Source organism: Eptatretus burgeri, chromosome 6 (assembly GCF_056783735.1).
Source record: "Eptatretus burgeri isolate ZD-2024b chromosome 6, Ebu_testis_v1, whole genome shotgun sequence".
NCBI lineage: Eukaryota > Metazoa > Chordata > Myxini > Myxiniformes > Myxinidae > Eptatretus > Eptatretus burgeri.
The window spans coordinates 36,102,140-36,119,354 of NC_140966.1; the positions used below are offsets into that span (position 1 = coordinate 36,102,140).

The 17,215-nt window shown below is 42.3% G+C and overlaps 2 protein-coding genes across 5 annotated transcripts in view; one reads left to right on the forward strand and one right to left on the reverse strand.

Annotated features, from left to right (window-relative positions):
• FBXO47 (F-box protein 47) overlaps window positions 1-897 on the reverse strand; it is a 180,835-nt gene extending 179,938 nt beyond the window's left edge. For both annotated transcript variants that reach the window (XM_085884557.1, XM_085884555.1), the window contains exon 1: window positions 794-897. In XM_085884557.1, coding sequence (XP_085740683.1) covers window positions 794-808 — 15 coding nt within the window. In that variant the 5' untranslated portion in view covers window positions 809-897. The remainder of the gene's footprint in view (window positions 1-793) is intronic.
• A 4,823-nt stretch (window positions 898-5,720) lies between these two features.
• The window catches only part of LOC147024541 (calumenin-like), a 33,957-nt gene continuing 22,462 nt past the window's right edge, over window positions 5,721-17,215 (forward strand). For all 3 annotated transcript variants that reach the window (XM_085884560.1, XM_085884561.1, XM_085884558.1), the window contains exons 1-3: window positions 5,721-5,943; window positions 13,721-13,965; window positions 15,817-16,010. In XM_085884560.1, coding sequence (XP_085740686.1) covers window positions 13,727-13,965; window positions 15,817-16,010 — 433 coding nt within the window. In that variant the 5' untranslated portion in view covers window positions 5,721-5,943; window positions 13,721-13,726. The remainder of the gene's footprint in view (window positions 5,944-13,720; window positions 13,966-15,816; window positions 16,011-17,215) is intronic.

Genomic DNA, 17,215 nt, shown 5'->3' on the forward strand with positions numbered 1-17,215 from the left:
GCCCAGTGTTCAGCCCAAGTCATTCACGAACCGGCTGGCCAGGCGTGATGTTCGACCGTAGCTGATTTGGGCAGGAAACTGTAATTTCTTCAGGGTGCCAGCATAGCATAATTTGCCTTTTCTTCATCTACAAAACACCTCGTGAGCTCCAACGTCCATCAAGTAATGCCAGCAGATGGGACACCCAGCTTAACGTCCATTTTAAATGGACGTATGTTAAATTTGAACAGTAAGTTTACCTCAGGTTCTTAAGTTATTTTAGCAAGCTACAATGTAGATGAGGTAATTCAAATCACGGCCGATTGACAGGTTCCGTGTTTAATAATAAACGGCTGATCGTCTGGTGGCTGTAAATGCGTCAAAGTAGCCGACTTTACAGAGGATTCACTCAAATCGTTCACCACAGTATTGGAAGCCTTTATTCATGTTCACCAGAGACGCCGAACCCGCGCGTCCTCACGGACCTGACAGGATGATTCCTGACAGGATCGCCCGATCGGTATCATCATGATATTCGCGAACGACCGGGATTATTCATTGTTTTCCCGCCTAAATCCTTCCCGGGCACGCCTGAGTGCAACCATACTCACAATGAAGTAAATTTTCACATCTTTTACCTCAATGAAATAAAAATGAGGAATTTTACAATCGTTAATTACCGCTGAATTATTGACAATATAAACTAATTTTTTTAATAGATTTAATTTATGAAAGCAACCTGTTAGTTATTCATCCACGGATATGACACTAATTATAACCCTCTCCTGTCCCCAAGTCCCGAGTTTGTTCTCACCTTGTGGGTCGACATCTTCTGACGCTCAATTCCCTCCTCTGCGCAATCCCTGTGATCACCTCAGTATCTCCTTACAAACTCAACGTAACACTCTCCCGCCAGATCTTCCTCGATTTTCTCATAATTTTTTTATTATTATTATTATTTTTACTCCTGCTCGTTTTATGATGTTTTTCATAAAAAAAATATGTGACAAATATTGTTCATATAATTATATGTTTTAGGGGACCATCTCCATATTTGTCGAATCTTGTCTTCTTCGTCGCATGTTGTATTTCGCTTGTGAATAACTCGTCCGGGTACGAATCAGTTATTTCCCCAGAATTACGGACTGGATGACGTATTGACGTGAATTCCCCCTCTCCCCCACCGGGGAGCACGTTTACGTGGAGAGAACTTGGGTGCTTCCCCCCATCAGTATAATTAATTATTTTCCCGCCTAAAACCGCCTCGTGTACCTCACGATCGGACAAGCACGGAGCGACACTACTCGAGTCATCCCGTCCCGCTGTTTCAAAGTTCAGAGAAGTGTGTTTGTCGTGTGTGTGTATGTGTGTGTGAGAGAGAGAGAGAGAGAGAGAGAGAGAGAGAGAGAGAGAGAGAGAGAGAGAGAGAGAGAGAGAGAGAGAGAGAGAGAGAGAGAGAGAGAGAGAGAGAGAGAGAGAGAGAGAGAGAGAGAGAGATAGAGATAGAGATAGAGATAGAGATAGAGATAGAGATAGAGATAGAGATAGAGATAGAGATAGAGATAGAGATAGAGATATCTTAGGAAGAGTAAATGAAAAAACGAGGTGTGTGTGTGTGTGTGTATGCTGCCTTCAAAGAGTATTCACACCTCTTGACTTTTTTTACATTTTGTTGTGTTCCAACCTGACAACCTGAATTTAAAATGGATAAAATTTAATTTTTTTGTTACTGTTCTACACATAACACCCCATCATGACAAAGTGAAAACATGCTTTTTCGTAATTTTTAGAAATTAATAAAAAATGAAAAGCTGAAATGTCTTGTGTCAATAAGTATTCAAACTCCTGAGTCAATACTTTGTGGAAGAGCCTTTGGCAGCAATCACATTTCAAGTCTTCTTGGGTATGTTTGTATCAGCTTTGCACATCTGGGTTTGGAGATTTTCCCCCATTCTTCCTTGCAGATTTGCTCAAGCTCTGTTAAGTTGGAGGGGGAGCGTTAGTGAACAGCAATCGAATCTTTCTGCTGATTCTCTGGGATTTGGCTGGGCCACTCAAGTACTTTCAGGTTGTTGGTCTGAAATCATTCCAGTGTTGCTTTGGCTGTATGCTTGGGGGGTCATTGTCCTGTTGGAACGTAAATCTTCGTGGCAGTCTAAGGTCTTTTGCACTCCGAAGCAGGTTCTACTCAAGGATTTGTCTGTATTTGGCTTCATTCGTTGTTCACTCCATCCTTACAAGTCTCCCAGTCCCTGCCGCTGAAAAGCATCCCCACAGCATGATGCTGCCACCACCATGCTTCACGGGAGGGATGGTGTTAAATGCGTGATTGGTTTCCGCCTAATGCAGCGCTTTGCATTCAGGCCAAAGAGTTAAATTTTTGTCTCATCAGACCATAGAATATTTTACCTCATGCTCACAGTCTTTCACGTGCCTTTTTACAAATTCCAGGTGTGCTGTCATGTGCCTTTTTCTCAAGAAAGGTTTCTGTCTGGGCACTCTCTACCATCTCTACCAGCAGGTTCTACCATCTCAGCCAAGGAACTCTGTAGTTCTGTCAGAGTGGTCATTGGGTTCTTGGTCACTTCCCTGAGCAAGGTCCTTCTTGTCCAGTTGTTCAGTTTGGTCAGATGGCCAGCTCTAGGAAGAGTCTGGGTAGTTCCATTTTCTTTCCATTTCCTCACGATGGAGCTCGCTGTGCTCTTGGGAACTTTCAGCACCATAAATTGTTTTATACTCTTCCCCAGATCTATGCCTCCTCACAATTCTATCTGAGAGTTATATGGACAGTTCCTTGAACTTCATGGCAGAGTTTCTGCTCTGTGGGACCTTATATAGAAAGTCAACTGTGGGACCTTATATAGAAAGGTATGTTTCTTTCTAAATCATGCCCCATCAATCGATTTAGCCACAAGTGGACTCCATTCAAGTTGTAGATACATCTCAAGGATGATCAAAGGAAATTGGATGCGCCTGAGCTCAATTTGGAGCGTCATAGCATCGGCTGTTGAATTAATACCAGGTGGGGTTGACTCTGCCTGTCATCCTTCCGAGATCGGCAAAATGAGTGCCAGAATGCTGGTATCCTGTGTCGGAGTGGCGACCTGTCCAGGATTGTGTCCAATAGCCAAGGAGACTGCTTCAGCAGCACCAACGCTCTGCACAGAGTATGGTCCCGATGGATGGATGGATAGCAAAGGGGTTAAATACTTGTTGACGCAAAGGCATTTCAGATTTGAATTTTTCATTAATTTGTAAAAAAATTCTAAAAACATGTTTTCACTTTGTCATTGTGGGGTATTTTGTGTAGATTGGTGACAAAAAATTTAAATTTGATCAATTTTAAAAGTCAAGCTGTAACACAACAAAATGCAAGAAAAGTCAAGGGGTGTGAATACTTTCTGAAGGGTGTGTGTGTTTAGTGCGTATTGTGTAATGTGTGCAAAAGAACTTCCAGGTGGTAGAGACTCGACCACACGAAGTAGATGGTGGGCTTGAGTCGATTGGAGAGAAGATTGCGAGACAAGAATCTGGGAGGTGGCTCCGCACGAACACTCTATATACAGTATGTGGGTTCTTAGTTGAACGCGTGTACAATGTATCCTGCACGACTGTTTTATCGCCATATATCATATATGACAACACGTTGTTTACTGGATTTTGCAATAACTCTTATAGAGTGTGAAAAACGGCCTCACATGACCGTGGGTCACCCACGGTGACTTGTTTAGGGGGTTGGAAAGATTGGTGGGACGTCACGTTACGGATATCAGGTGGGTGTGGGATGGGTTATGCAAGTGGGGTGAGATGAGTGTTAGGGATAGGGTGTGGGATGGGTGTGGGTGACAAGATACACCTGCCATTTTACTAGCAGCACACTCGTTCTTCCACAAATGATCCAAACCAGCAGCCAGGTGTTGCATCCATAGCGATGAATATTTTTACACCAGTCACATTTACCCCCCAAGCCTTATGATAATTAAGTACAATTTACATTTCTTCGAGTCGTGTTTTGTCATCTTAGTTATCCGACGCCAAACAGACTCCAATTTGTGACGGTGAGCCAAGTGTCTCGCCCTGAAGGGAGTTGTTGGGGATTGCAGGGGGGGTGGGGGAAGGTATAGAGTTCCCTTACAAGGATCTTCAACACAAGAGGCCATAAAACTCATCAACGCTTGCTGCTCGTGTCCATATACGATTAATCCTTTTAAATGGTGAACGTCAAGCAAGGAAGCAGCACATCCATTTTTAGCTCGCCTGTTCGAAGAACAGAGAGCTATAGCGATACCCCCGGCGTGAGCGTCAGCGTCAGCGTGAAAATGTTAAAGTTTTCAGTGCAAGTTATTTAGAAGCTTGCCATTCATTTAATATGTGTACTAGGATGCTGATATTTGTCATGGAGGTTCCTTTGGGGTATATTATTGATGTAGTGAAGTTTAAATTAAAAAATAATTTCAAATGTTTTAAATTTTTGACCTGTTTTGAATTTAACTTTTTTGTAGCACATCAACGTTAAAGTTTTTGGTGCAAGTTATTTAGAAGCTTGCCATTCATTAATATGTGTACTAGGATGTTGATATTTGGCATGGAGTTTCCTTTGGGGTATATTATTGATGTAATGAAGTTGAAATTAAAAAAAAATTTCCAATGTTTTAAATTTTTGACCTGTTTTGAACTTAACTTTTTTGTCGCACATCAATGTTAAAGTTTTTGGTGCAAGATATTTAGAAGCTTGCCTTTCATTTAATATGTGTACTAGGATGCTGATATTTGGCATGGAGGTTCCGTTGGGGTATATTATTGATGGAGTGAAGTTGAAATTAAAAAATAATTTCCAATGTTTTAAATTTTTGACCTGTTTTGAACTTAACTTTTTTGAAGCACATCAACGTTAAAGTTTTTTCCTTTCTAATGTTTTTATCGACCACACTATTTTTTTACTGATTACAATATACAAATACATATATTGCTTTAAAATTATTTGGATCAGACTTTACTACAATGCTTTATAAAAAATACTATTAGACTAGTCTTTTAAAAACGATAAATGCATAAACAGGCGAGCATTGGGTGGCTTTGACGCCAGGATTACCCAGCCAGGATTCAAACCACCAACCTCCCAGACTCAGAACAGACTTGGAACAGACCCTCCAAGCAACCATTGCACCACCGAGTCCAGGTTAACAAAGACGTTTTGGGTAATGGATTCGATGCCACACAGACTCAAATGTGATAAAACTTCTTTTGGGTTAACGATTCGTGGTCGGCCAGTGTGTCGTGGATCCAGCGGGGGTTTTTGAAGGGCCATGTTAATCCATCCACGCGTATCCCCCACAATATGTTCAGCAAATAGCACGTCCTGACGTCTTGCGTTTCTCCAAGGACTGTTAACCAATCCAAACTCCCGATGGCTCGAGTGTACCTTCCCTCTACGTGGCATTCGTTGAATTAAAAGCAGTCGAAAATGTCAGAGACGCATAACCTTGAATGAAACGGTACGCAACGACGTGTGTTCGGGCGTCAACAGGAAAAAAAAAAAAAAAAAAAAAAAAAAAAAAAAAAAGAAGAAGAAAAAAATAAGTGGGATTGACCACGCCCGTTTCAACGTGGCGCGTCTCGCCCAATCAGCGATCAACACAGTGACAGCACAATCCCCAATCGGCGAGCACCGTCAAGCTGCCACATTGATCCAATCGGTGTGGAGGATCGAGTTGGTGACGTCGCTCAGAGAAGCTTGCTGATTGGCTCGTTCTGCAGTTTCGAGGGTTCGGGCACAATCACGTGGTTTTAAAGCCCTAAAAGATAAAATAATAACGGAGCTGTGCGGAAGAAGCTCTTTTGCACTATTTATCCGCTTGATGGTTTGGGGTGGGTAAGTGGGTAGATACTAGTTTACCTTCGAGGTGTTCTGAAGTTTCTGGCGGTTTGTTGATTCTTCATTGAAGAATTGCTGCGAGTTGCGTGGTGAGTGAATTGCACGTTTCTGATACTTAAAACCGAATACCGCAGCACGTGTCCCGTACAACTCGTAACTAGGTTCCGTTTGTATGTGAAGCTAAAAGAAAGAGCCGATTGGTACTTTTTATAAAGCAGATCGCTGTGAGTTCGTATTAAATATGGCTGTAAATTATTCTTACAGATTTATCGGTTAAAATACAACATATTAATTTGATGTATCAATTGAAGCACTAACGGGGTTGATCAGCAAGTTCGTAGCTTATCGTTATTGTCGGAAAATATAGATTATCGTTCGGTTGGGAATTCTTTATGATGTTTTATGGCAAGAGGGGCTCACGTGTTTCGTATGTACCTCTCGTTCACGTTTTGCCATGCAGAATTTAAATCGATTATGGGTGAATGACGTGTTATTATATTACCAGCACGGGTAACCGTCCAACGTGTGGATCTTGTTCTGAGCATGCAACGCATGTTTTTATTTGGGCGGTGTATAGGCAACTGGCGGTGAAGCAAAAACGTGCTGCTTATATTTCATCAAAACGTGCGGACAGGAAAACTGCACTGTGAATTAGTGGAGGCTTGTAATACCCTCCCCCACCTTGAGGCGGCGCAACACGATACACATTTGTGCCCCCCCCCCCCACACGCACACACACAACCGGCAAACGTGGTTGGGGTGGCGGATTGGGATCCTAGAGTCCTGAGTTCAAGCCCCGTCGGCCGCTGAATTAATACACCAGGAGGTTGACTCAGCCCGTCATCCTTCCGAGGTCAGCAAAATGAGTGCCAGTTCCAGTGTGTGTACTGGTAGAGGGGCACTGCATCGGCGACACAGTCACGCTTCAAGAAATGATAGCTACCCCGGCAGCTAAGCTGCCATACGACCACCACCAGGCCAGAGCTGTAGGAGCAGTTGTACCACGAACACCGGTCTGTGAATTAAAGTCAGGATATTTGCAAAGTTAGCAGGAATCGTTCCAAGTTTTGACGATGCAATAAACCTCATCAGTCCTCATTTTCAGTAAACCGAATATTTTTCATTAGAAATTACCTGCTACATACCATCAGCTGGAGCGCTCTCTGGTGTACATGTTTCAGACACTGTGCCACAATAAAACCCAGGTTGATGGGATAAGAATCGGTGTTGATTCTTTTGCTGTTGAACTGCTTTGCTTGATTTGATACTGCTCTGTGCCTCCCCCTCACCCCAAGAAGAGGATGTGTCCCCCTGTTATTTTCATGGTCCAATTATTCTCACCTTGTGAGGTTTGCCTGGAAGCTTTTATGGCCCCAGCCTTTCGCCGATTGGATAGCTCGGTCGATTTGGAATTTGTTCAGGTTTAAAGGCCCTGTCACACCTTGACGATTTAGCCAGCGTATGCCGACGTATGAAAAATTTGCCGAATACGCTGGCACACGTCGAATACGTATGGGTAAGTTTTGCATAAGTTAAGAGCACGCTGGCATACGTCGTAGTACGCCGAGCTGTTAGACAAATTTTCCATGCTTGAAATTTTTCGACATATGCCAGCATATGACTCACACGTTCCGCATATGCTGGCATAAGTTGTAGGCACGTTACGCGATCGTTGACACACGTCGACACACATTACTTGTAAGTTACTTATAAGTCGAAACACATCGAGGTAATGTTTAGCGTACCCAAAACTTGTTTATAACCTATGAGTAACGTGTTGGAGGCACGTTACGCGATCGTTGACACACTTCGACACACGTTACTTGTAAGTTACTCATAAGTCGAAACACGTTGAGGTAATGTCTAGCGTCAGTGTTGCAGACTCCATGTTTTTTTGGGGGTTTTTTTTTCTTCGGCATGACGGTGATGTTGACACTTCGATTTCTAGTGCGGTTATAATATAATATAATTAATAGGCTGCCGCTCAACGATTTAAATCATAACCGCACTAGAAATTGAAGTGTCAACATCACCATCATGCCAAAGAAAAAAAAACAAAAAAAAAAAAACCATGGAGTCTGGAACACTGACGGGTTCCTCCTGTGAAGCCCATTTTTATATGCCAATTTCCCTAAACCAGGCCGCGGGCCACGTTCGGGCCACCTCACGGGCCACACCCCCCTCCCAACGCGAAAAAAATAACAAACACACCTAAAATCAATGATAATAAATGTAATTGTAAATTGAACCTTAAGACCTTCAGCTATCTGAAACAACAACGAAAAAATATTTAAGACCAAGTTAAGTGGACTAGAAGCGAAAATAATTTATTGTGACATACAGAGACTGTGATATTTGTGGAAGAATCATATGTCCACATATGTTAAATTTGTCGTCGGTTCAGAAAAATGTTTCGCGGGCCACACCTAATGGAAATCCGGACAAGGCGCCGCGGGCCACATGGGAGGAGCTCGCGGGCCGCATTTGGCCCGCGGGCCGCAGGTTGCCGACCTCGGCCCTAAACGCTGCCAATACGCCATTATACGGTAGCTGTAAGCTAGAAACACGTTCTGTGGTCGTCCAGAAGACGTCAATCAAATACGTCTACATACGTCAATGTGCGTTGGAGATACGTTACACATAGGTTCAAAGCACGTTACTCATAGGTTAAAATTAAGTTTTGGGTATGCTAAACATTACCTCGATGTGTTTTGACTTATGAGTAACTTACAAGTAACGTGTGTCAACGATCGCGTAACGTGCCTACAACTTATGCCAGCGTATGCGGAACGTGTGCGTCATACGCTGGATACGTCAAAAAATTTTCAACATGCTGAAAATTTGTCGACGTACTCTGCGTACTACGACGTATGCCAGCGTGCTTCAGCATGCTATTAACGTATACAAAACTTACCCATAACGTATTCGATGTGTGCCAGCGTATTTGGCAAATTTTTCATAAGTCGGCATACGCTGGCTAAAACGTCAAGGTGTGACAGCAGCTTGACACTTCAATGTCTAGTGTGGTTATGATTTGAATCGTCGAGCCGCAGCCTTTTAATAGGCTACGCTACGTGATCGTCGGCGATTCGCTGCCGCGCCATGCAATATGCATAAGTTAGACTATCGTTGGGCATAGGATGTGACGCCGCCAACACGCTCAGCATTCGTTGGTATATGTTATCTATATGTTATTGAAACGTTCTGTGTACGTTACTAATACGTTATGCATACGTCCAACTCGTTATGAATACGTCCAAAACTGGAAAAAAAAAACATCAATAGTTCAACGTACGCCAGCGTTTTGTATACATTTTGATACCTTGCCATACGCTGGCTAAAACGTCAAGGTGTGACAGGGCCTTAAGCGATGACTCGCCTACTCTTCGTGAAAGACTCTTTGCAACATTTGACATTCACCTACAATGGCTGATTGCAGGCGAGCCTTCCGGCCTAACGTCCATCTGAGGGATCAAGGGACGATGCGTACATTGATGCCTCACCCTGAATGTGAAGCACCATGATGCCAGTTTGTAGCTGGGTTCAGATTCAAACTGAAGCTTGACAACTTGAAGGGCAATTGCACATACCTCTAAGCTCGACTGCCAATCCATCCATTCTTGGATGTACGAGTAATTGGTAACCAGAAACCTACGATTTCAATCCATTCATTTCTGAACCAGATTTACAAACATAAATCGGTTTCAACCTGGTAATAATTTTACAAATGGCATCGTGAACATTTATTGGGTATGCCTGAAACTTTTTTTTTATTTTTTTTTTATTTTAGATTATTGACATACTGTAATCATGGCAGATCTGAGAAATGTCAGTAGCCATAGAAGTTGATCATTATGAGAGCTAGCAGTGTCCCTACCCTACTGGCAATCTTGTTCCAAGTGTGTCATAGTTGCATTATTTAATTAATTTCAAATTTAATTATTTTGTGTGCACAAAATCTTTACAATTGAATTCTTGCTTAAGTTTCCCCCAAAAAGTCATGTACTCATTTTAATTAATGAAAAATGCAATCCTTGGAGTTTGGACGACATACATGCATGTATATTCGCCCTCACCCTCCCAACCCGAAGGCGTCGATACCGTCCCCACAGTCCCCAGTCCATAACTCCTCAACCCCCCCCCCCAACCACCACAAGTCCTCAACTCCCCCACCCACTGATAATCCTCAACCTCCCCTCCCAACTCAGTCCCATCTATGCACGCCACCCCCAACCCCAAGTCCTCACTCTCCCACCTCCAAACCATAAGGTGTCTTCCCTTACCTCTTCAAGCTTTCAAACCCCACCCATTGCGGTCGGCTGTCCAGCTCATAATCCTGCAACATATATGGAAAACATATGTGGTCATGGCCCATCATGGTCGCCTGTTCAACTCACAATCCCTTGAGATATGTGGAAAATATGACATGGGTTTAAGCCCTGTTTGAGAGAATGTCACGCAGTTATTTGGGCAGTTTATCAGGCAACAAACTGCTGCCTCAATCGCTGAGACTTATCTTCACAAGGCCCACCATGCCGATCGGCATCCCCTTAACTGTCACTTTGGTTATTTTACAATGAAGAGAAAATTTAATCGGAAGGCATGGAGACTGTGAACATGACTGCTCCAAAGATGTCTTTGACTGCATTGCAGTAAGTCCCAACATGACGACCGTATGATTCCCCCCCCCTCCCCCAAGTGGAGATTGTGGGTAGATTCAGGTGAACTATCCAACCAATGGGTGAAACAGAATGTTAGACAGACACCGACGAAGAAGCTTAAGTGTATTATTAAGATGATGTTCAAGTGGAGGCAATGTTCATGTTCAACACGTTGCAAAATGAAAAATAATTTGTTAACAAGAACACTAGGCTGGTGTCCATCTACATTTGTGTAAAGGATAGTTTAAAAAATTGGAGAATTGAAATGTACCTCTTACAAGTTGCAGCTTGCAGTGCACTGATACGTCTTCCTCTTCTATTCCTCAAAGCTGTTGATCATTTGCATTTCACGATGTGGAATTTTAGGAAATATCTGTTCTGGTTCAAAGATGTTAAATATTTTGTACAAGAACATATAAACAGATAACATTCCTTTATTGAAGCACATGCATGTTGAACTAAAAAGCAAGTGAGCAAATCCGGATGTAACACAACCTCAGCATAAAACTGCCTCTTGCGCGGATGCCATCACAAAATCCGGAGCAAAACTGTAATGGGACAAACATATGTGTCCAAATCTTCACTTGTGCTTTTTATTTTTTCTCTTATCTTATCAATCTGTTAATTTTTAATAAATATTATATATTGTTACGGATTTCAGAATCCGGTCTGATGAATACATCCACACATCCAGGTCCTCAGACAGTTATTTCCTTCAATGCATGTTCAGATTAGCCCCATCCCCATGTCTAATGGGATTTTAAGTGTGATGCGTTGAGAAGGGTAAAGAATAGATCCCCTCTCTTAATATGGGAAGCTTTTATTTTTCTTTACGACAGATACGTTTACACACATTTCTTTCGCGAACTGACATCCGCCCTTATTTTTCCTCAGCAACGTTTATACGCACATTTCTTTCGGCACGGGTCGTCATGGTAACCGTATGCAAGTGGGGCGGGGTGAGCTTGGGGCGGATTCTGCACCCGCCAAGACGGCAGGAGATATACGAATTGGAGGTCCATTCTGAGGAGAGAGGAGGGAGAGGAGAAGGAGGAGAGGAACGAGCGAGCTGAGAAAGAAGCAAGAGTTGAAGTGAGCCAGAGAGGAAGCGTGCAAGTGAGCAAGTGAGCAAGCGAGCATGTGGGTGTCACCAGCACCAACAACGAGACAATTCGTCCTTCCCAGTGCTTGAGCAAGCGAGCGTGTGGTGCACGTGTGGGTGTGAGCAGCACCGACGAGTGAGGCACGGGTCGGTCACCAACTTGTGAGGTGCGGGTCAGTCACCGACGGACCGTGTGGGTCACTGGATGTCACCAGTTTAGTGAAGTGTGAGGAACTGTCACAGCACCAGGGTCTAACCCGCTACAGACAATCTCAGTGCCCTCCCAGACGTCGAATGGCGTTCAAGGCTGTTCGCGTGAGGGTGCACGGCAAGGCTGGGTGCTGGCGACGGACGTGACACACACGCACACATTTCAGGACGTTTTCACTTCACGGATGACTACTCTTTGGTGAGCGAGACGACTCTTCTCCCCCCCCCCCCAAATTATCTGCTGGGTACCCTTGTCTGTGTTTAGCTGTAAATGAGTCAACCCCCGATAAGCATCTGCTCTCTGTCTCTTTCCTGTCGTTTTGATTGATTTTGCCTGAGTAATTATTAATTTTGATTGCTTTGAAACTAATTCATTTATTTACCTCAGAAAATAAAGTTATTCGTATTTATTTATTTTATTAGTAATAAATCATTTGTCGACTTACAACCTGTCCATGTTTGTCCTTTCCTTCCATTGGTCTACCATTGTTCGAACCGAGATAGACTGGGAGGTAATTACCACAGATTTGACCAAAAATCGTCGGCACGCACCAGCGGTTAAAACGCTCGGCCGCCCTAATTAAAATCTAATCGAGATAACATTGGTGCTTTGTCGAGGGCGCGCTCCCTGCTCAGGTAACCATGTGACCTCTAGTTAAACGGAATAATTAGACGGTGGACGCTGGAACTCATGTTTGACTGGGTGGCGTTCGTGGTTCGAAAACAACCCACTGTACCACAACGTTAATTGTGAGCGGTGGCCCCAGGTGCGGCTCAACCGGGGATTGATCCGCGAGTGACAAGCTGGTGTCTCAGTACCCGTTGGTGCAATAGCATGTATATAAATAATGTATCGCAGTGCAAATTGGAGATTGTCTTTTTATTTTGTTTGCAGCCCAGACAACATATTGCACGCCATTTGCAAGGGGGAGAGTTTTATTTGCTTTTATTCCTGGAGTTATTGCAATCTCATGAGATTGAATCCAATCAGTTGTTTGTGTAAACAAACCTCCAAATTGGAGTTCTGAATCATTTGTAAATGATGCTTTTGCTTGCATGCTTTGCCAACGCACCCCTCTATCATTGCTGCCTTTCATGTGTTGTTTGATTCAGATGACAACCTGATTGTGTGCAATCCAGTTGTGAAAGTGTTGATGAAATATTTATTTATTTAATGGCCTCAATTATTCCCACCTTCTTGAGAGGTCTGACCAGGAAAGTTTTTGTCCAAAGTTTTCCGTGAACTGTTTAGCTAGGTCTGACAATCGACTGAAGCCAATTTACGCAGGAATTTTCAATTTGTTCAGGGTTCTGGCAATAATTTGCCTACTCTTCACAAAAGACACTATGTGATCTTGAACATCCACCAATCAATGCCTGTAGATGGGACACCCAGTTTAACATTCACATGTGGGACGAAACTCCCTACCTGTGAAGCACCAATCTGGCAGTTCATCGGCTGGTCGAAAATCGAGCGCAGATCAGGCGGCTGGTATGCAAGTATTCTACCTCTGCACCATCCTGTGAACCGAAAGTGTTGATCCATGATAATTACCAGGTGGTGCTGAAATATGTTTTGTTTGAATGTTTTAATGCCATCAGAGCTTGGTATGAAGTTATGTGCGGTATATTAGGTTTGTGAAAAGGCTTTGGTTTAAGCATGTTGTAAAATGGTACTTTTGCATTGAAAATATAATTTTTTTAGTTTTCTCGCCCAGTACTTTATATACCCTCAAACAGCGATTATGAAGACTGTCGACAGGATAATGATGCGATAACCTGAGAAATTGTGCAAAACTGATTATGCGATCTAGTTTTCTGATAAAAGCAATTTGGCTGGTTTGTTTAGTGTTGGTCCAGCAAAAACTTCAAGATGTGCTGTTTTGTGTTTAGGTGATTATGGAGAGTCTGGTTCTATGGATTGCCACACTCATGTGCATTTGCATTCTGCTGTGCACTGGTCCTGCCCTAACCAAACCCATGTCGGAGAAAAAACGGGTACACGTTGATGAACCACTGAGTAGCAAGCTGCATGATGATGATGAGAATTTTGACTATGACCATGAGGCTTTCCTGGGCACTGAAGAAGCCCAACACTTTGATCAGCTGTCTCCAGAAGAAAGCAAAGAACGCCTTGGGTGAGCAGCACCCTTGATGTTTCTGCCTTTTTGTATTGTCCCTTTTGCTTCATCTTCTGAGCATGTCGCACCGATGTTTGAAGACCTGGATGTTGTTTTCCAGTCCTTGTTCTTCAGTAGGTATAACCTTACACTGTGCTGATCATCCTAAGATCCTTGATAATGGCTTGTGAATGCCATATTGATACCATTCTTTGCACAATAATCTCACTGTAAAATGCCATGATGTGTTCCAAGAGCGGTAATGAATCTTTTTTTTTTTTGTATACATATTTGAGGATCATGGAAGAGCGAGAATGCAAAACAAAAATAACAGTGAGAAGTGGGGAAACACACCAACAGAAGGGCACTTGGAGGAAGCCTGGTGAGGGGAAGAACGAGAATATGGAAGATGGTTTGTGAAGAATCTGGATACAAGCTCCAATGGTCAGAAGAGGAATGGAGGATGGGGGGGGGGACAAGTAAAAATAAAAAAAGGCTGAAGAGGGGGGAGAGGATTGATGTCGAAAAGATCATGAGAATGAGGAGTTTGTGAACATGCATCTTGAATGTGGAGGGGAAGGTGAGGTTGAACGGACTGAGAAAGTTAGCTCGACAGGGAACATGGGCTGGGAGTATACGGAATTTGGTGAGAAGGGATGAGGGAACCTGGACAATGGGGTTTACCACTGTAACCTTGCACTAATTGAAAAAACGGGTTTGTTTTGAGAATTCCAACACTCATTAGTTTAGTTTTATGTTTTGTATCCCACTGATAGGCCAGATCTGGATTCGGACCTGAACTAAAATTTAATCTATGTATATGTGGGAAAATTACACGCTCAGACCGGGAATCAAACCCAGGTCCTCTGGTGAACCATATCAGTGCTCTGCTATCTGGGTGACCCACTGGCTGAGCATGCAATTCTCCCACATATAGAGAGGGTGAATACTCTTTTGCCCACTGCTTCCGGGACACACTGCCAACCATAGGAGCAACGAGGGCCTGTCCATGAGAGGGTCTTGCCCTCGTGGTGGGACAATTCCATGTCCGCTATTACTCCCCACTCCCTGTTGTTACCTGTTCGTTTCATTAAAATTTAATCAGCTTGTTATTGTCACCTACCCAACCTGTCCACCAAATTTCGGCCAAATCCGTCCACAACTTTTTGAGATATCATGCTATATATCTGTTTAGCCCTAACACTCAATGGTGAAGAATCACTTAAAAATTCTCTCATCCGGATCTGGATTCGGATCTTCACCAAAATACAATCGATCCTTTTTTGGTGCATACCCTGTCTGCCTCCAAGTCCATCCACAATATTTTGAGATTTTGTTCACAAACAGGTAAAGAAATGTAATCTCCATCTACCTTCAGTGCTGGAGGTAATGACTATCAAGATTATACATTATATAATTGTCATTTAAAAGACTTGAAATGATAGTGTGACGGTCAAGGAAGTGAAAGTGCTCAAAAGAGGGCAATCCCCACCCCACCTCCCCCCCCTTTCACTTTTTGCTTTTGTCCTCACAGTTGCATTGTATTTTGATTGCGTGGTTTTATATATATATATATTCTCGAATGCCTTGCCTGTGTTTTAAGTAAGCCATCTCCAAGCATGATTTCATGTCATTTTGAAAACTGATGAAACCAAAAGTGTTTTCAATATGTTTGGTTTAAAACATACTGGTTCTTGTTTTCGTGCAAAAGTTAGATTGAAACTGCTTTATTATTTGCCCTTTTGCAACATTTTACAAATCTCACTCTTCCCCCTTTGTTGAACTTATATTCTTTGTCCAACTATTGTCTTCCTTTTCAAATGTATGGAGATGTCCTCCATCCACACTGGTGTTGCTTTTGTACCATAGGGAGTTGGTACACAAAGTTGATGCAGATGGGGATGGATTTGTAACAAAAGAAGAATTGAAATTCTGGATCAAGCACTCCCAGAACCGCTGGGTATTTGAGGATGTCAAGCGACAGTGGACTAGTCATGATCTGAACAATGATGATTTCATCTCGTGGGAGGAATACCACAATGTCACCTATGGCTTTATGACTGGTAGGTTACAATCCAAGTGTTTCTGATCAAGGGACAAATAATTGCTACTGCTTGAGCTCAAAATTAATCTTTCACAATTTAAATTAATGTAAAAAGAAAATATATACATACATACATACATACATACATACATACATACATACATAGAAAGACCCACCCACATCTCTCACCTGTGAATGGAGGGAATAGCCAATCAGCTCTCACCTAATCAACTAAACCCAGGTGGCTCCTCCAGCCGAAGACTCTGCATAAAGCAACCAGAGGGCTTGCGTAAGGTAAGTGCTACGCACTTAATGTAAAAGGTGCTTTGCACTTACCTTGTGCAAGTCTTCTTGGGTGGCTTTTCACAGCTTCTTCAACTGGAGGAGTTGTGGGAGGAGTCAGCATATATATATATATATATATATATATATATATATATATATATATATATATATATATATATATATATATATATATATATATATATATATATATATATATATATATATATATATATATATATATATATATATATATATATGTGTATATATATATATATATATATATATATATATATATGTGTGTATATGTGTATATATATATGTATATGTATATATATATATATATATATATATATATATATATATATATATATATATATATATATATATACACACACACACACGTGTATTTTGTTGGTGAATGGTTAATTGTACCACTTTCTCCCAATAAGAGAGCCAATTAGCTGTTTTGGATGACAGGATAAATTATGCGAAACGGAATAAAATAAATAAATGGACACATGGACCTCAAATCATAGTGGGACTCCAGATTATATAAATTGATGTGGTATCTAAATGGCTCAGAATATGTGGTATATCCCTTGATTAGGCTGAAGCACAGGGCCTATTTTCTCTCGCATTGTGGGCCTGTCAGTGGCCTCTGATTTTTACTGCCTATCATATGGTTTAGCTTCCACTTCTATCTCAACACTCAACCCTCCCCATCACCTCCAGGATGCACGTATTCTTCCAGTATCCCCCTCCTGCTTTAACTTCCAAAATCAAAGCTGATTGTGTACCTCAGCTCTTTTGTTCCTTGCCTTCCAGAGGTTGTGCTGTCCCACTTTTCTTTGCAGGGCTTCAAGCAGGTGGTGTTCCAGCACCTCATGTCATCTCACATCCTTGTGCACAATCATTATTTACCCTATTAATTCTTCCTAA